This window comes from Sesamum indicum, linkage group LG8 (genome assembly GCF_026168435.1).
Source record: "Sesamum indicum cultivar Baizhima isolate 11 linkage group LG8, ASM2616843v1, whole genome shotgun sequence".
Lineage (NCBI taxonomy): Eukaryota > Viridiplantae > Streptophyta > Magnoliopsida > Lamiales > Pedaliaceae > Sesamum > Sesamum indicum.
The window spans coordinates 27,998,880-28,018,873 of NC_142664.1; the positions used below are offsets into that span (position 1 = coordinate 27,998,880).

At 36.0% G+C, this 19,994-nt stretch overlaps 4 protein-coding genes across 7 annotated transcripts; 1 reads left to right on the forward strand and 3 right to left on the reverse strand.

Moving 5' to 3' along the window:
• Positions 1-3,120: 3,120 nt before the first annotated feature.
• LOC105169141 (putative 3-hydroxyisobutyrate dehydrogenase-like 3, mitochondrial) lies at positions 3,121-4,484 on the reverse strand. Its single transcript, XM_011089445.3, has one exon. It carries the CDS (start codon positions 4,384-4,386, stop codon positions 3,481-3,483), a length of 906 nt encoding a protein of 301 aa, XP_011087747.2. The 5' UTR covers positions 4,387-4,484; the 3' UTR covers positions 3,121-3,480.
• Positions 4,485-6,349: 1,865 nt separating this feature from the next.
• LOC105169142 (putative 3-hydroxyisobutyrate dehydrogenase-like 3, mitochondrial) lies at positions 6,350-7,575 on the reverse strand. The gene has a single exon (XM_011089446.3). The coding sequence runs from the start codon at positions 7,514-7,516 to the stop codon at positions 6,602-6,604; it is 915 nt and encodes a 304-aa protein (XP_011087748.2). The 5' UTR covers positions 7,517-7,575; the 3' UTR covers positions 6,350-6,601.
• Positions 7,576-8,043: 468 nt separating this feature from the next.
• Positions 8,044-19,731, reverse strand: EMB3103 (Pentatricopeptide repeat (PPR) superfamily protein). Of its 4 annotated transcripts, none has more exons than XM_020696440.2 (13): positions 19,306-19,731; positions 18,496-18,580; positions 17,263-17,526; positions 15,894-16,196; positions 14,837-14,941; positions 12,839-13,016; positions 11,836-12,155; positions 10,917-11,093; positions 10,701-10,829; positions 10,029-10,281; positions 9,395-9,676; positions 9,187-9,270; positions 8,044-9,096 (listed from the first exon to the last, which is right to left on the reverse strand). In XM_020696440.2, exons 1-10 carry the CDS (start codon positions 19,596-19,598, stop codon positions 10,051-10,053), a joined length of 2,085 nt encoding a protein of 694 aa, XP_020552099.1. In that variant the 5' UTR covers positions 19,599-19,731; the 3' UTR covers positions 8,044-9,096; positions 9,187-9,270; positions 9,395-9,676; positions 10,029-10,050. The 4 variants fall into 4 exon arrangements, with proteins under 4 accessions (XP_020552099.1, XP_020552098.1, XP_011087749.1 ...); XM_020696439.2 differs by having other exon boundaries at positions 9,395-9,567; positions 19,306-19,730; XM_011089447.3 differs by having other exon boundaries at positions 9,395-9,567; positions 12,839-12,938; positions 19,306-19,728.
• Positions 8,362-9,774, forward strand: KCS7 (3-ketoacyl-CoA synthase 7). The gene has a single exon (XM_011089451.3). The coding sequence runs from the start codon at positions 8,362-8,364 to the stop codon at positions 9,748-9,750; it is 1,389 nt and encodes a 462-aa protein (XP_011087753.1). The 3' UTR covers positions 9,751-9,774.
• Positions 19,732-19,994: the final 263 nt, after the last annotated feature.

Genomic DNA, 19,994 nt, shown 5'->3' on the forward strand with positions numbered 1-19,994 from the left:
AGAGGAGACAGACAAGTAAAGAAGTTGTATAAAATCATAAATTCGATATATATTTTTTATCTCTAAAGTACGTGACCTACACTGTCCTAAAGTCTATATAAAAAGTAACGATATTTGCCGGTAACATTGAATATGATATTTAGGATGTGAAAGGCTTTTATGATTTAGCCCCTCTAAAATATATTTATTAGAATCATTCTCTAAAAACAATTTGAATTATGGTAACTCTTTTATTGATTAGTATAAAAACTTGAAACTCTATAAACTCACAACCCTCGCATTATTAATTATCTCAAGATTTACATATTTTTAATGATTTATGTTATATATATATATATATACGAATATTTATACATATTTGCAGACAGTGAGCTTCTAAACATTTCTATATTATATAATCTATAATAACATGACAAATATTAATATTATTTTTTAAATAATTTTTTTAATAAAAATTAAAAATAACTAGAAAAAGGGGCAAGTGGGCAAGAGTATTTTTGCCCCATCAACACTAAATACAACTCAGATATATTTGAAAGGTGCAAATTAATTTAACTCTAATTTTTTTTTAAAAAGAATGAGATATATTTTTAGTAAGGGCGATGAACTATTATTAATTGAAATAAATTGATTACAATCATTACTGTCAGATGACAAAATCATACTCCGACCAATAATATCAAATAAACTAAATGTAACCAATACCTACTATTACAGTAAAATCAACACCTCTTATTCAGTAGAAACAACATCCTATGCATAAAGTGGAGTTCGAACTCACGGCCTCTAAGATTATGGGACTTTAACTTCGTCAATTGAGTTAGTCTTGATTGACACATCATATTATATATATATATATATATATACATACATACAGTACTGTTAAGTGTGAGAAGCATAGAGCTTTTGTATTTGGAAAAACTGAGACTTCTAATTGAATTAAAATAATAATAAGAAAACAATGTTAATTAAGAGGGCTAACAAAAGAAAATCAAGTAAACATGATTTAAGAAGTGACATTTATGTCTTATGAAGAAAAAAATTAAGGTACGATATTACCCCTGGAGAAGCTCGTAATTACCAAAGTCTGTAACTAAAGTCTTCTAGTTGTATTTTGCAACTGAAAAAAGTGACTCCAAACCTTTTAATTGAATTTACACTAACTTGTCTCTTTTCTAATACAAATATAGTAGACACATTTCTTTAAAGGAGGATCAAAGCAGATTCCTAATATATCTTGAGATTCGAATCTTATCATCTATCTTTTTCGCACACATATTTGTTACATATATTCCTAGTGAACAACGATATTTGTGTAAGGGCACGTGTGGAATATGTGATGTTAAATTTTGAATTATTTTTAGACAATACATAGATGGAGATTGGAGAGAGAGAATGAGATGGTGAGAGCGCGAGGGTTTGGAGCCAGCTGGGAATGACAACAAGCAAAGATAGAAATTAGGGCGAGTTTTATTAAATTACATATTTATTTGTAAATTTTTTTAGAAAAACGCAACTTTGATATGATATGCAGTAGTAGTACCTCACTGAATCTTTCAGTGGTAAAAATGATAGTTGTATGATTTCTTTTAGGATTAAACGCAATTTTGATCCTCTAATTATATTTATATCTCATTTTAGTCCTTTCATTTTTAGGGTTTCAAAATGATTCTCTATCTTCTTTAATTGCTCAATTTTGGTCCTTCGTTCGCCGAAATTTCTCTAAACTTATTGAAAAATTCCACCTGGATCTGACATGGCATTTTAAATTGAGGAAATTAATATTATTGGCTATTTGGTGCTGACTTGAAAATATATTCAATTTTTCTTTAAAAAAAATTTCAAGATGGCATTAGTGGCCATGTGGCATTAAATTACATTATTATACACATTAGATTTATTATAAATATATTAATTAAATATCGAATACAAAAAACTGTATACGAAAGTTTTAAAATTAGAGTAGTTAATATAAATAATATTTCATCATTATATATTTTAAAAATAAAAATATTTTTTAAATATTTTTAGATATAAAAAATTAAAATATTTGTATTTATTTAAAAAAAATAACTCACTTTTTTCTCTTTTTAGTTTTTTTGTGTGTATATATACATAATCACATATATATATTTTTCAAAAAAATTATATATATATATAGGCATCCACGGTCGCCGTCGCTAATGAGGCGCGGTTGGCCGTGGCTGCCCAATTTGTAATGTATGTTTATATATAATATAATTGTGTATATAATGTATTTATATATATAGTTTTGGACATATAAAAAAAAAATTCCCCAATATAATATGACAATTAATGCCATGTCATATTTTTTCTAATTAAAGTTATGTAATTGCCATATCATGTATAATTAATCAATAATGTTAATTCTCTTAATTTAAACGCCACGTCAGATCCAGGTGGCATTTTCCTACAAATTTAGAAAAATTTTGATGAACAGAGGACTAAAGTTAAGCAATTAAAAAAAGTTAGAAGCCTGTTTTAAAACTTTAAAAAATTAAAGGACTAAAATGAAAAATTTGTATAATTAAAGGACCAAAATTGTCTTTAATCAATTTCTTTTAAGTACATACTTAAATTAAATGTACATAGAACATGAATGACGAAATATAAAATGCAATATAATTCTTTTTTATGATAAAAGATCTGAACTGTCCATTATCATAGTACGGTACACATGTGCCGTTATTATAGAGGCTGTTGCTACCTCGGAAGGAAAAACGAAAAAGAGAATACACTACAGAAGCTGTTGTAATTATACGATAAAAATTGGCGTCGGCCTCAGCTGACATACATAAAAACATGCCGACATTATTTGGATTCAGATGATGTAATGTGCATTCCATTATTGAGATAGCAACCGCTATTTTTGAATCCTAATGGGTTGCATGTAATTTTTGACTTCTCAGAAGGCTTTATTTATTTAAATTAACTTGCTGGAATTCCTAAAAATTGGTAAATTTATAATTACAATTACCCCCATTTTCACATTTCTAAAACCCTGAGAAGTGTATAAGTAGAAAGATATCCTTTAATGTTTTAATAAAAAGTATTCTTAGAAATATATAAAAACACGTATGAAATACTGAGAAGAAATGATTGCACTCAAACTATTTCTGTAAATTCAAAATAGGAAAGCTCTAAATCCAATTGATGGCTTCAGATGAACTACAAACCAGCAAATAATGAAACCACATTGTCACACAAAAGAGCAAGAAAAACTCAATATTCCCTCACTGGACATTCAACTAAACCACATTAACCTTCCATGCTGTTGATTCTCTTAGCAGAAGCCTTATATCCCAAATTCCATCTAAGAGAGAACATATTCAAGTAGAAAACCAAAATCAAACACATCAACTGCCAAAATGAACAACAAACAGAATCGGTGGCGAAACCATCAAACATGGAACCACATTGTGCATGAAAGAGCAACACAACTGCTTAATCTCTACCCCATTAACCCCCCATGCCATTCATTCTCTCGATCACCGTTATAACTCCCTGCGTCCCAAACTTCCCGTCCCCATTCGCCACCATCCCAGAAAACAACTGCTTAGACAATGCAGCTCCAGGCAACACCAGTACCTCCTCCTCCAAATCCACCCCCATTCCCAAATCCTTCACCATATACTCCGCAAAACCCCCAGGCCTATAATCCCTACCAATCATCCTCTTCCCAAACAATTCCATCACCATGGACCCAGCCGCCCCTCCTCTCACCGCCTCCAAGAACTTATCCTTATCTAATCCCGCCTTCTCCCCAAACACCAATCCTTCACTCAATCCCACCAAACTCCCCCCTACAACAATCTGATTAGCTATTTTACAACTCTGTCCCTTTCCAGCACTCCCCATATAATTCACTTTCCCTAATATATCAAACAAGGGCTTCAACCACTGCACCACCTCAGCATCCCCACCCGCGAAAATTGCCAATTTACCATCTCTAGCCCCTAAATCGCCCCCGGATACGGGTGCGTCGATGGAATAACAGCTTTTCTCAAGGGCAGAATCGTAAATTTGCCTGGCTAGTGCCGGGTGGCTACTGGTATGGTCGATGATGACGGTTTTGGGACTGAGGGACGGAAGAAGTGTGTCGAGAACGAGGGCTCGGACATCCGAGGGGTGGCCAATCATGGTGAAAATGACATCGCTGGTGGCAGCGAGTTCCGCCGGAGAGGAGGCGAGAGTGGCGCCAGTGGAGAGGAGGGAGGTGGCTTTAGATGGGGTGCGGGCGTAGATGGAAAGGGAGTAGCCGGCGGAGATGAGGCGGGAGGCCATGGCGCCACCCATGACGCCGATGCCTATCCATCCTATGCGGGTATGGGTAGGGGCTATGGGCGCTGGGTAATGCCCACCCATTTCTTACTGCTGATGCTCTGAACCAGAAGCAGCTTAGATCGGCTTCTTAGGTCTACTTAGGGAGAGTACACAAGTACTTTTCCATGTCCCTTTTAGTTTTTTACTACAAAAATGAAAATTAAATAAAATGATATCATTAACTACTTATAATATTTTTATAAATAATTGATAAATTATTTATAAAATAATTAAGTCATTGAGATTTTATACAATTACATATAAATTCTCTATAATTTAAAAGTTTACATAATATTTATTTCCGTCTAACAAATAAGAACAAAAATCACACAAATATTTTGTAATTAAACTTAACGCGAATAAGTTGCTATGTTATTTGAATTCTGAGAGGTCTTTATTTAATAAAATTAAGGCTAAATTATAGCTACCTCATTTTAAGTTTGGCATAATAATGAATACCTCTTCATTGGTTAAAAAATAAAAAATATCGCCCTCAAATAAAAAATAATTATATATCACTAAATGGTGAAATTAAGTTTACTATTTTACTCTTATTGAAATATTTAAAAATATTTAAAGAATTTGAGGATGGATAAAATAAATAATCAATAGAAAATATTAATCCATAAAATTATCTATGAAAATTATTAAAAAATATATAAAATTTTAATTTATAATTCAAAATAGCATTTTGATCAGCTCACCACAAAAATTGAATGAAATCTTAATAAAAGCTAACAAAATAAACTCATTCGTTACACGGACTTTAACATCAAAAGTCTATTTGTAATTTTTCAAACACTACAAACGTATTTATAATTATTCTAAGTCTTACGCGGAGGTAATTATAATTCACCCTAAAATTAACTTAATGTGTCCTACTTGCAATTTTAAATGGGAAATTCATCGACACTCCCAAGTTTATTCTAATTATAAATACATTCCGAGTAGATTATAAATTACAATTCACCCCATTTGTCGTTTCTAAAACCTTACAACACCTGTATGAGAAGTGTGCAAGTATAAAAATATCAAGAATCTTTACAGCACAAAAAATTAAGAATTAGCACCCGACATAAATCATCGTATAATAGTTCACCCAAACAAATCCTGACTCTTATTTCCATTATCTCTAATCAGTTCGCTCTCATCAGTGATTGAAACGCCTTCCCATATGGAAAAGAAACACAGCATGGTAGCAGAGATAGGGGAGATCCGACAAGTCCTTTGCACAAGATATCAATCTACATCAGAGCGCACCGAGTGGAATGCACCTTATTTCCATATTCAAGAATGTGAAGAATGATTCACTTATTGCACCTAAAAGTATTTCTGTAAATTCCAAATTGGACATGCAACACTATAACCCACAACAACAACAAGCTATAAGTCCAATTGAGGGCTTCGGATAAACTTGACTAAACTCAATATGGAACAAATTGCCACATAAAAGAGCAAGGAAAGCTCAACATTCCATCACCGGACATTGAAACAACACCAAAACCAAAACCACATTAACCTTCCATTCTATCTATATCTTAGACAACATATTCAAGTAGACCATCAAAATTATACCAAATTCAAACACCAACACCAGTTTTTGTTGCATCTAGTACATTATAAGACCTACATATAGTCACCCCCCTTCACAAAGTGAAAACATTTTAAGTGCAATCCTCGATCCACAAATGCTGCTTAAAGCCAACAGAATAAGAGAATTAGAATTCTTTTTCACCAAAAAGGTTAGCCGTGATTTGAGACGGAAAGCTTTTGGCAATCTAACAAGTCCTCACAAGAAATAATCCCAAATGAATAAAACCCCCACCAGAACAAGATGACAAGAAAATGACCTACCATATGGCAGTGGGAGTGTTCTCAAAATTTGGAAAGAGGACATGCAAGATCATCATGGACAACAAAAACAAGATACAAATTTCAAATCATAGCTTCACCATGTACCTACATACACTAGGAACCAGCAACAAACACAAACATGGAACCACAATGCAGAATCAAAGAACAAGACAATTACTATTTCATAATCAAGATGACAAGAAATGATTCACTAGAATATACAGGAAGTGTCTCATTAACTTTGGGGAAGCCGGTATGCGTGAGCATCACGAATAACCAAAATGAGCAACAAACAGAATCAGTGGCTTCACCATGTAACCATAGACTAGAAACGAGCAAGCAAACTCAAACACAACCACATCGTACATGAAAGAGCAAGACAACTGCTTAACCTCTACCCTATTCACCCCCCCATTCCATTCATTCTCTCAATCACCGTTATAACACCCTGCGCCCCAGACTTCCCGTCCCCATTCGCCACCATTGCAGAAAACAACTGCTTAGACAGTGCAGCTCCTGGAAACACCACTACCTCCTCCTCCCCTTCTTCCAAATCTACTCCTATCCCCAAATCCTTCACCATATACTCCGCAAAACCTCCAGGCCTAAAATCCCTACTAATCATCCTCTTCCCAAACAATTCCATAACCATGGACCCAGCCGCACCCCCTCTCACCGCCTCCAAGAACTTATCCTTATCTAATCCCGCCTTCTCCGCAAACACCAATCCTTCACTCAATCCCAAAAAACTCCCCACTAGTGCCATCTGATTAGCTATCTTACAACTTTGTCCCTTGCCAGCATTCCCCATATAATTCACTTTCCCCAATATATCAAACAAGGGCTTTAACCACTGCACCACCTCAGCATCCCCAGCCGCGAAAATTGCCAATTTACCATCTCTAGCCCCTATATCTCCCCCAGATACGGGGGCATCGACGGAATAACAGTGTTTCTCAAGGGCGGAAGCGTAAACTTGCCTGGCTAGTGCCGGGTGGCTAGTGGTATGGTCGATGATGACGGTGTTGGGACTGAAGGACGGAAGAAGTGTGTCGAGGACGAGGGTTCGGACGTCAGAAGGATGGCCGATCATGGTGAAAACGACGTCGCTGGTGGCAGCGAGTTCCGCCGGGGAGGAGGCGAGAGTGGCGCCGATGGAGACTAGGGAGGTGGCTTTAGATGGGGTGCGGGCATAGATGGAAAGGGAGTAGCCGGCGGAGATGAAGCGGGAGGCCATGGCGCCACCCATGACGCCGATGCCTATCCATCCTATGCGGGTACGGGTCGGGGCTATGGGCGCTGGGTAATGACCACCCATTTCGGACTGGTACTCTGAACCGAAGCAGCTTAAGACCAGCTTCTAGGGAGAGTAAACTAGTACTTTAGTTTTTTATTATAAAAAAGAAATAATATATATTTTTCATTAAATATCAAAATTAAATAATTTTTAACTGCTTATAATATTTTTATAAATAATTTCGTACGTAATCTCTATTTATATTTTAATTCTAAATTCTACTTCCCACTACTTATTGCAAAAATTCTCCACTTGTATTGTTATTTTAAATTTATAAATATTTCTCTAAAAGTGCAAATTCTTATAAGAAATCCCTTAAGAGGTTCACAAGCTATTTCCTGCCTCCAATATTCAACAAATCAATCTTAATAAATTTAATTTGAGTAAATCTATCTAACCATTTTTCTAATTTAGAGGAACTTCAATACTTACCACACAAAAGAAAATCACAAGAACGTAACTATTATACAAATTGGCACCTTCTATTTCAAATCATATTGCATCTTACTATTTTATTTAGTATATATATAAGACACATTGTACAATCATTTTAAAGACAAATAAATAACATAATATAACATGTATATCAAATGAAAAAGTAGAAGATATAATAGAATTTGGAATCGAAAATCCAATTTATACATATAGTCCCCATGGGGCAACCAAGGAGAATATGCATTGGCATGATAAGCGGAGGAGGGTACTCAAGCATTTGCTTGCTTGACGCAAACTTTTACCAGAAAGGAACCCAATCTGCATGCTAATAAGGTCCAACATGCAATATTCATGATCAGGAACGGAGTCCCACTCCCCCATCAAAGTCAACCACATATTAAATAAGAAGAGGCTCCCCGATAAGGGGTATAATGCCAACAATCATGGTGGATGCTACTCAGAACACCTGCCTCACCGACTCCACCAAAGTTATTGATAGCTATCTCCCCTTTCCTTATTCTCAACTCTTACTGCCTCTTGCTTTATTCTTGATTGTTTACTTCTTTTCTTCCAAATCCCATTCTGTTTACCTGATCGACTTCTCTTGCTATCTACCGCCGGCCCATCTTCGCGTCTCGACTGCCAAGTTTATCGAACATTTTGAAATATGTGGTATTCATGAGAGGGAGGCCATCGATTTCCAGGCTAAAGTGGGTGAAAGGTCGGGTATCGGGTCCGAGGCTTGCCTCCCTCTTTCGGTGCATCAAATTCCACCTGATAAATCTCTCAGCCGGACCCGAGAAGAAACAGAAACCATTCTTTTTGCAGTGGTAGAAGATCTCCTCAGTAAACATAACGTAAATCCCAAGAACATTGATATACTCGTAACCAACTGCAGCATATTCTGCCCCACACCGTCCATTGCAGCTATGATCATAAACAAGTTTGGACTCAGAAGCAATGTCAAGAGTGTGAGCCTAAGTGGAATGGGGTGCAGTGCTGGGCTAGTGGCCGTTGGTTTAGCCAAAGACTTGCTGAGAGTCCATCGGAACTCATTGGCTCTGGTTCTCAGCATGGAAGCAGTAACTCCGAGTGGTTATAGGGGTCGAAACAAGTCCATGCTTTTAGCCAACGCATTGTTCCGAATGGGAGGGGTCGCTGTGTTACTGTCGAACAAGAAGCAGGACAAACTGAAAGCGAAATACAGACTACGATATCTCTTCAGAACACACATGGGTTCGGATGATCAATCTTACCAGTCTGTTTTCGAACAAAGTGATGATGCTGGGGAAGTTGGAGTTTCACTGTCAAGATCCCTTATACATGTCGCAGGACATGCCCTGAAAAAAAATATAACAGAGTTAGGCCCGTATGTTTTACCAATTTCTGAGCAGCTCCTCTATGGACGGTCAATCATTCGTAGCAAGATTTGCAGTTCAACAATAAAGAAGGAAATATACATACCGAACTTCAAGAAGGCGTTAGAGCATTTCTGCATACATGCGGGTGGAAGAGCAGTCATTGATGCTGTGGAGGAGAGGCTGAGACTGAATAAAGAAGATGTCGAAGCATCCAGGATGACTCTTCATAGATTTGGGAATACTTCTTCCTCTTCTGTCTGGTATGAATTAAGCTATCTGGAGGCAAAAGGCAGGATCAAGAAACGCGATAGGGTGTGGCAAATTGCATTTGGCAGTGGCTTCAAATGCAATAGTGCAGTTTGGGAATGCATTTCAGAACTTGATTCTAGTACAAGAAACGCATGGTCAGATGATATACATTTGTACCCTGTTATGGTACCAGATGTTGCTGATCACTAATGTTACTGTAGATAACTGTCATTACATATTTCTCATGCAACATTTAATTTTCTATAGATGCTATATCTACTTGGTCATTACTTCTGGAGTGCAGTGGAAGACCATGATATACACTGGCTTCAAATTTCCAAGATATGTTTACAGGAAGTATGCCACTAGCAGATAATTTTTTTTCCAGCACTGGAAAGAAATGGGATCATAGGTCATCCACAAAATAAAATATTGTCCCTCATTAAAATATGGGGTCTTGAAGAATGTGAGGGAGAGATGTTGAATACCTGATGCTCTGAAAGCTCATGTTCATTTCTTTCTCCCCTCACGTGATTTATTTGACTTCAACACTGCATGATGCTTAGACAATAACTCTGCAGTAGAATGGTCTCCAAACAAGTGGGAGTTCTTGAAGATCAAATTCCTTGTAGATGAATCAACATGATAGCCTTGACCAGGCATCCACTGTAGCAAATGAAGAAACAGTTCTTTCTTTTCAGGTTGCTCAACGTAACGAGAAACAGCCATGTGAAAGATGTCCTGAAAGAGAGAACGTAACAAATGGCTGAAATTTGAATCTACAGAAAAGCGAAAAGGTGATCTAAGATTTCAAATTCTTCCGTGTTTCAGAACTAACATATTGTTCCATGGAGCTAAGGTCCAAATATGGAAGAAACAAGTGTTTCCAAACAGACAACACCTAGACAAGACAGCTGCTGTTTCTAACTCCAAATCCAGAATGTGGTTGAAGTATGATATTTGCAAAGATCAACAATATAAACCATACATACTATCAGAATCAAAACCCAAACATAATAAAGGCTTCATGAGAATATTTAACGCATAATCATGTGAGCGGGTGGAGGCAAAGACACACGTAACAGACCCTGAAGCATGTGGATTACATTTAGTACTGAAAACAATATATGCTGATGGAATCTCAAAACTTAAACGATTACCAGATCAATCTTGTAGCCAGAACTGTGGATAGACTTGAGCACATCATTTACTAGGTTTATATTGCCCTTTCGCATAAAGGAGGTAGCAAACTTCTTAATAGCAGTCTGAGAGATCAAATGTGCATTGTCCTGAAGAAGTCGAGTGGTTAGAAATATATATACATATATATCGAACAACCACCAATAATCCAGTGAAGCTTGTCATATAATTCGTACCTTGACCACTACGTATGCATCTTTAAGAAGCCCACCTGCAAGTAAAATATGTAAAATCTTCTCGTGAAGGGCCTTGTTAATTGTCCTCTTGCTATATCTCAACATACTGTACACTGAAAATGCTTCTGAATGGGAACCAGTTTTGCCAAGATGATTAATCAAAGAGACAGCGAGACCCTGCATAAGGGAAACCTGTAAGAAACTGTCGGGCCAGATTCACTGAGTTTGTACTTGATTTAACATGTACGCATCCAGTAACCACATTTGAGTAACTTTCAGCTTCCAATCACATACTGTTTTGCCATGAGCAGTATTATAGATAATTACAGTCATCCAAAGGGCTAACAACCTCAACCTAGAGGGCAAGAAGAATTCACGGAAACATAACAGGAAAAAAGATGACAAGAAAAGTTGATGTTGGAAAGATTCATATGACCACAAACTGAACCAAAAAAGTCAATGTTGAGCATTTAGAAGATCCACCTAAGATTGCAGTTGCTAAAGATCATGCCCCCAGATAATTCATCTCCTAATATGACCACTTGAATAATTGCATTCTCGACTCTTAGTTTACCATGGCTAGACTTGAATCATGATTTCTCTCAACCAAACAGAACAGAGGAATGAAATTCTATTTAGCTTCAGTGTCAAGTTGAAAGGATAAAGAGCATGTAGTTGCACGAATTATTGGAGAAAACTTGTTGCATACAATTTCAATTCCTAAATACATAACAAGTATTTGAACTTTTTCCCAGTCCATAAAGTAAATGACGACAACCATCTAACACCTTAGCTTCTTTTACTGTTAAATATATTTTATAGAAAATCACGAGGAAGTTCTGAAAACCTATGAAGCCAAGTATCAGGTTTAGGAAAGTGTGCATCTTCATGCATAAACTTGTACATTCCAACTATTTACCTCCTCAGGCTGGTGACCTTTCCTGTGCATGTCCGCCATTGTCTGATAGGCAAGTAAATACAACTGCTCCTTGCAGAAATATTTTATTAAGATATGAAAGGTATTCCAATCAGGACTAATTGCCGACTCATCCATTTTCTTCATCAGCTTCATCACATTCTCCATTTCTCCTGATCTACAATAGGCACCAAGCATCGAGTTCAAAATGACCACATCATACTTGTCATACTTGATCTCAAATTCACAAGCCAACTGCTTTGCTTCTTCAATGAGCCCACCACGGCAGAGGGCTGAAATCATAATACTGTAGGAGTAACCATCTACACATGTTTTCAGCAAAGAATGTAATTAGAACGACAAGTAACTTTAAGACTGAGGTTCAGATATAAAAAATTAAGTAAAGAAATGCACACCAAGTGGGATGCTCCACAAATTCAAAATAAAAGAAATACAAGATACTAACGAAGAATACAAATCTTGATTAGATCAATTGGGTGGAACTGAGCTCATTTCCAGACATACATTGTTGCACAGAGTTTTGAATACATCCTAGCCCAGTGCTCAATATCAGAATTTCAGTATTGCCAAATAGAATTTTCAAGCCTCAAACTAGTGTGATAGCAACCTTCAAGTTTGCACCCCACTACATTGTCCCAAACATACATTGTTGCACACAATTTTGAATACATCCTAGGCCACTGCTCACTATCAGAAATTCAGTATTGCCAAATTGAATTTTCAAGCATCAAACTACTGTAATAGCAACCTTCAAGTTTTCACCCCACTACTAGGGTTAATGTCACTGCGCAAGACATCATATATCAATAATCATGATGCATATAATGCATGCAACCCAAAACCCATATGAAACAAAGGTCCAACCAAAAGTAAAATCCAAAGTAATACCTTGCTCAGATTGCTACTAAATTTCTATGAGTAAACAACATGCAAGCACTGTGCGGTTAGATCCCAGTAGAACACTTGATTTTCCAACTAGACGTACCATTTTTCACTTCTTTTTGCCTCATTTCGTCAAAAACTGATTTGGCTTCCATAAGTTTCCCCGACTTTACAAGGCCATCCATCAGTAAACAGTATGGCATCTGCAGGAAACAAGGATTTGATAAGCCGTGAAGAGCTGCAGAAATACTTGCACGTTGACTGGAGAGCCATAAATAAACCTTTATTATACAAAAATATTAAAATGTTAGCTAGAAATAAACAATCGCACTGCATGAACAAAATGCGTAACATCATGACATAGGTTGGAATAAGCACAACCTTCTAGACCTTTTCTCCCTCCCAAATGCTAATAAATGGCTCATATCTTTCCCCTAATTTGATTAAATTGAAAGACGAGAATATCACAAAGAAACAAAGGCCCTGTATTTCTATTTAAAACTTTTCCAGTGTTGCAATTCAGTTGTCTCCTTTTGAGTCAGGGTAGAACTGCATCTCCACTTTCTAGTGGAAAACTTTGCGACATGGTGTGTAACATCTTCAATTTTAAACTAGCATGACAGGAAAAATTTTACTTTCCCTGAAAAACATCTCTTGCAACCGGCCTCATCATTCCTTCGACATCCACCGCTCGCAAAAGTATGCAAAGAACACAGCACTGTGAGCCACGACGACATCTCATACCGCCAACTAGGTCCCATGTCCAGCAATAAATAACAAGAACATAGGCATTCGACTGCAGGGGATTGAGGCAGATTCATTTCTTTTTCCCATGCAAATGCCCGGGAGTAGGTTTATAGCCTAGTTGTGATTTATGAGTTTGCTTCACAGGTTTAGGTGAAAGGTAGAAGTCGATTTGCCTCTTTGTCTTTTCTGATACTTCCTAGTAATATGAAGTTTTATATTTCTTTTATATAATTTTTGGCTGTTCAGTTCTATTTGTTTATATTTGAGAAGTGGATTACTTCCAGTAGTAAGATGTCTTTGGTGGGGACAACAATCAACATTAGAGGCCAGGTTTCTGAAAGAATTAGGGGAGAGAGGATGAAGTAGATGAATTGGTTTTAACATGAAAATATGAAAGCACCAAAGCATAATTCTAATTAGAAAGAAAGTGTCAAGCAACGGTGCATCCATTTACCATGGAGGGAGCAATAAGCATAGGGAGATCAAACAAACTCTCTAGGCTTAGCTAAGAGTCCCAACTCACTCATTGTGCAATTTCCTTACATTTAGTTTTCCTCTTCCAGAAATGTATCCCCCCCCCCCCCCGCGCAAGGAGCATATTTCCTTTTTGCAAGGATTTGAAGCATGTGGCACTACACGAAAGTAATGGAGAATTTATTTATTTTCCATTATTTGTACATACTCCCTGTAAATGCATTTGATCCCTATGTCTTGCACTTTAATGTCCAGCTGGCAACAAATTATGTTAAACTATATGATTTTATGCCAGATTGTTGTATTAATTTTTTATAATCTTGGTAGCATGAAGTACTATTATCTTTAGTATAAGTAGAACATGTTTGACAACTAATTGCTTGATATATCATTCAGAAAAGGAGTCCAATTGATTGATTAACAATAACATCTGCACATTCAATTCTGACTGAAGGTAGTGTACAAGTAATATGAAGTTTTAAACACTAGGCAACTGGACATTTCGTGTCAAATCAAAATAATTATGGTTGCAGCTTTCAGTTAATTAAGTATGGGCCCAGATATGACTTTGACAAGTCTTCATCTTGCATTGATATCAACAATCAGGTTCATTTTGGTTTGACGTTAATAATCAAATTCCATTTAGCTATTTAACATTGTTTATCTTTGAAACCATATCAGAAAGAAGCAAAATCATCATATACTAAATAAGCATTAAAGAAAGCAAAATAACAGAAACAAATCTAAGACCACACGGAAATAAATTAATAAATAAATAAATCTGCAGGATATATATAGATGAGGTGGCAGCAGCGGGATACATAAAGATGCAATCATCATTTTGAATTGTAGCAGAAACACAAAGTACATGTATGGTCACCTCATCTTCAGCATAGCCCAGATCTTGCAGTTCATCCATCAGTTCTCTTGATTTCTCAAACAAGCCGCCTTTAACAAATACTTTCAGCAGAGTTGTTAGTATAACCTGCAAGAAAATTATATAGAACCACTTGTGACTGAATTGCTAAACTAGTAGGTGACTAGAACTTAGTTCCCCACATTGACATGATGTGCATGAGTGCAATGGATATATAAGTTAACACTAAGTAGATGCATTGTCACTCTTACTAAAATTTTATCCTAAAATTAATAAGTACAAAAATTAAAGAAAAGAAGAGGTCCTAATAATACTAACACCTGCACTTGCAAATCGGTGTTACACAAACAGTGACATACTAAATCAGAAAGCTGACTAACTCAGCTATGACAGATAAAAATGACAAAAATATTAACAACATTCTCTCCAACTATGTGAGTGAAGTTACAGCAGTCATAATACAATGCCACAGAATGATAGCTTCCTTAAACAGCCCAAGCCTCAGTTTCAGTATGAAAAAGCTAGCCACAGATCACAAATAGTTAAAAACCTAAAGAAAGAAGGGATTTCGAAATCCAGGTAAATGGAATCTTATTCCTCTTATTCAGATTGTGACTCTTTCAGGATCAATCAACATTAAACAATGAAGAAGTGCGAGAGGATAAATAACCTGCTCCAGTGAATTGCAAAGACAAATACTAAAGGCAGAGTTTTGCTACTTAAGTGACACTATAATCAGAGTCAAAGGCATATTTGATCCTTGGATATTAGTAATGAAGAAAAGGAAAAACATTTCCACTTCAAATAGTATTATGTTTTTCATTGCTGATTAATACCTTTCCTTTTTCCCTTCCATTTCTCACTTAAAACCCATGGTCCAAACATTGCATAAAAATGTTTTATGGCGTTTCTCCATGAGTTTCTCTATGAAAATGAAATTTAAATCAGCCACACATGTAAAATTATGATGTAGTAATGAATTAATAGTAGCATTAAGCAATGTTCAGTAAATTGAAGTGGACAAGATTGCGTTTCTTGGTAAAAGAACTTGGAAATGCACCTTGTTCAAAACTAGTCCTGCACATCTCATTTCTTGAATCAACTCGTCAGCCTTTTTATAGTTTCCATCAACTGCATATGCATTTAGCAAAGAGCTGTAGTGGAAGACATTGGGAGAATGACCTTCACTCCTCATCTCGTTGAAGTACTTCTCTGCTTCTTCACATTGATTGTTTGAAGCACAAACTGATATAAGTGTTCCATACACTACGATGTCCATTTGCAAGCCCCTATATTTAATTTCTCGCACCAGTTCCATTGCCTTAACATATCCACCCTTTACTTTGGCGCAGCCCACAAGTAACTAAGATGCAAAAAGCCACAACTGTAAGGACACAGGAAACTGACAGATAGCGTAAAGATCAAAAGGAAGAAGAACTCAGCACTGGGGCTGACTACTAGGAAGAGAAGGCAGGTTTGTGGTGCCACACCCACCACCTGCTCGTTTGCAAGCACATATATATAGATAGATATATTATAAGTGTGTTTTTGTGTGTGAATGTTATGTGTTTATATCCATGGACAAAAACAAAACATATAATGATGTTTATCACATTGGATTTTTCTTTCTACATATGTTGTATAGTCAGAGATAGTACTCGACCAAACAATCAAACTAATGAACCAAAAATCTTAACAAAGACAAGATTAAACAAAAGTCATTTTAAGGTGAGAATTATCAATAAACAATAATATAGACTTTCATGGATATTTTCCATATTTCACAAACATCAAAAGTTTTAATTCGTTTCCATCTGAGATACTTGACAATTGAGATTTGTACTAGATTATTTGGAACTTAATCTACGCGAATAACAAATTTTAAGTTTAGTACTTTTAAGTTCATTATCCGTAACCTTATGTAGTTGCTTGACTGATGACTTACTTGTTGGTATTGTTATTGTTAATTTTGTTATAGAATATTCTTTTAGCCATTTATTTGTTGCTGTTTTACATTCCTAGAATATCAAATAATCCACTAACACCTTCGTTTTTCTTTTCCTGTTTACTTTATTTCAACTTTTATTACTTCTGCTGTTATTGGAATATATGGTCATGCTTGAGTTACAAAATTTTTGTACTGCTCTATATATACATTAGAACAACAGTACAACACATTACAAGCCCCCCCCCCCAACAAAAAGAACATCTACCCGGATTCTGAAATTTAATCCCATAAAATCCCACAGCTTTTTTGCGACAGGCATCATTTTTTTCACAAATTCAAAGAGACTCCAAAACTTCAAATCAAATGCATATTAAGAAGAAAATGTGAACAAAAGTTGTGTTTGGGTTGCATACGATGATTCAATCCAGAAAATCTTCTCACTGGTTTGCAACAGATCATGGAGAGAGTTATAGTAGCATACCGTGCTATACGTTACAATATCAGGTACTAAACCAGCTTGCTTCATTTGATTAAATAACTTCAGGCTGCTGTGAAACTTGCCACTCTTTATTAAACAATACAGAGTGGAATTGCAAACAGAGACGTTGTTCCTTGTGTAATCATCTTTGATGCTATTATATATCTCTAGGGCCTTCATATAATTCGAATCTCTCCCAATGAATTTTATATAACTGCTGTAGGAAGCAGTATTAGTTTTGCCATGCTGCTGCATCCATTCAAAAAGCTGCAAGGAAATGAGATAGTAGATTACAACAAATACCTGGTGGTTTTTTATGTTTTGATGCTCATAGCTTCACTCAGAATAAAACATCTGAGAGGCAAGTCTTAAAAGAAAAACTTCATGAAAGAGTACAAAAGCTTTCTTTAACATAGTTTCATATCACAATGCTATTAGACCCTATCAGCTACATTATGCAACAGATATCTATAACCCAAAGTGGTCAACTTTCCATGAAAACAGCAAGGTGTTTCATTAACACCATGCTATTAGACTCTATCAGGAACATTATGCAACAGATATCTATAACCCAATGCTTCTACTATAACAGCAACCCTCAATGTATTCTTCTCAAGGGTACCAAATTTTTTGGGCCATTCAGAAGTTGTATAGCAAAGAGGTCAACTAAAATTTTTCAGATCTTGTTCCAAGTGAGGTAATGAGAACATCCACACAGCTTCAGATGAACACTTAATTGTTCAACCACATACATACAAATGACTACTTGAAAAATGCTTATGCTTCCTCATTTACTGTCCGGCCATAACCAAACAGCTCAGTGTTTTTAGTCTAGCTTTCCTGCTTGAACACACTCCAGACAAAGTGTACACAACTCTACCCAGTTACTTGTATGTTTAAATATCACAACGTTTCCATGTGCTTGTGAATTGAATTTATCATCATAATGTTTGAGTAATTTCCATAAAAGTAAAAAGTTTTTCCAAGCTGAATTTTTTAATCTTGGTTTTGCCATGACCCCAGGAAAACAAGGAAATATTTAAGTGGCATTCAGAGATCAAAACATGCAACACACTTGCTACAAAATCTACCAGTTATTCAACATTCACATTATTAAGTTGCAGTGTATCATGTGAACCATAGGAAGAGAAACATTAACAAGAATAAGCATGAAAACACTACAACCAACATGTCAAGAAAAGGGAATTAATAACAGAAATTGTTGACCCATTAAACCTGATAAAGATCCTTCCATCTGTTTTGCTTCCCAAAATGGCGCAACACCACATTCAGATCTTGTGCTTTCAACACTTTTCCTGATCTGTAAGCAGAATGAAGTTATCTTTTTCCTTTCTTTTGTGTAAGGTTAAATATTTTGTCAAAATGGCCACCACAGGAAGTGCTTCTCGTGAAAAATCATCAGTTTAATCAAATATACTGCCCAAAATGGGTTAAGAGGAGTTTTTAACTTTTCATTACAAACAATATTTCTCTCATATGAAGCAAAATTGACAATGTCCCCAATATGTCTAGAAATAAAATCATTTAAATGAAAAATTGTTCTCAACAGTCTCACACACTCAAACACATAAAGAAGCCATGAAAGGACAATGCTGCATATAGTCCAAGACAATGGTAAACAAGATGGACAAATATGAAAGGATTATGCTAAATATACTGCAAGACAATGGTAAACAAGAAGTCATTAACAAGGAAAACAAACAGGCGCACAAGGCAAACTATGCTATGACCACAGAATTGTAGCAACCTACAAATTAGTTATCCAGCACGGCTAAATGCTCTAGAGTAGTTGTTAGCAAGACCATCAACTATATTCTCTACTCCATTAACTCCGAGAAGACAACTGAAAGCTCCCACCAAAAACTTAGTTCAAATATTAGCTTCACAATAACCAACTCATTCATAACCCTCTCACAAGAACAACCGGCATTACAGCACATAAGATCCATAATGAAACAAATTCCAGGTTAAGTAATATCAACATACTGAAATAGGTTTGATAAAGAAAAGCAGAGTTGAAGAAACCTCGAAAGAGCAGATGCCAATTCAGAAGAATGCTGAATATCAAGAATCGCGGATTCTCTTGCTTTATACGGAGCAGAGAGATTCTTCGGATTGTGTTTGGAAACCGTCAGCGGCTTGCTCCAGACTTCGCTACGCTCTTCAGTACCATTAGAAGAGACTGAAGCCGAAATTCCCTCCGCCGCGGCCGGTGTTGCAACCGTGGCGGCGATGGGCTTAAAGTTCTTGACAGGCCGGGTCGTGGAGAAACAAAACACGGGCTGAGAACTGTTTCCTAACAGCGAGAACACCTCCATAAGGATTGGGATGAGCAGAAGCAGAACAATCCAATCAAGTATTCAAACAGAAGAGGAAGTGAGAAACGGGCAAATTCCTATCCTATCTCCAAGCGGGGACTGCTGCAATATCGGAATGGGCGATTGTTCTACTGATTTACACGATAATGCGACTCTATGAAATTAGTTACGATAAACACGCTTATCCGAATTTATATTTTTGTACACTTTATCACACGTTTATATATTTTTCATTAATCTATACTCATTATTTAAAAAGAAAAAAAAATCCTTTTGATCCACTAATTTTTAATAATCAATTTTACTCTTTAATTTTTTTTTCCATTCAAATAAAAATTTAATCAAAATAGTAATTAAATATTTTCTTACTAATTTTATAATTATAATTTTTTTTTT

What these genes read in the sequence shown, in the direction of transcription:
- LOC105169141 (XM_011089445.3), bottom strand. Translation starts at nt 4,386, where the DNA reads ATGGGTGGGCATTACCCAGCGCCCATAGCCCCTACCCATACCCGCATA.
- LOC105169142 (XM_011089446.3), bottom strand. Translation starts at nt 7,516, where the DNA reads ATGGGTGGTCATTACCCAGCGCCCATAGCCCCGACCCGTACCCGCATA.
- KCS7 (XM_011089451.3), top strand. Translation starts at nt 8,362, where the DNA reads ATGCCAACAATCATGGTGGATGCTACTCAGAACACCTGCCTCACCGAC.
- EMB3103 (XM_020696440.2), bottom strand. Translation starts at nt 19,598, where the DNA reads ATGGAGGTGTTCTCGCTGTTAGGAAACAGTTCTCAGCCCGTGTTTTGT. An exon ending in ATATTGTAACGTATAGCACG is followed by an intron (nt 16,197 to 17,262) that starts GTATGCTACTAT and finishes TTTGCATCTTAG; the next exon opens with TTACTTGTGGGCTGCGCCAA. An exon ending in CAGGACTAGTTTTGAACAAG is followed by an intron (nt 14,942 to 15,893) that starts GTGCATTTCCAA and finishes ATTTTCTTGCAG; the next exon opens with GTTATACTAACAACTCTGCT.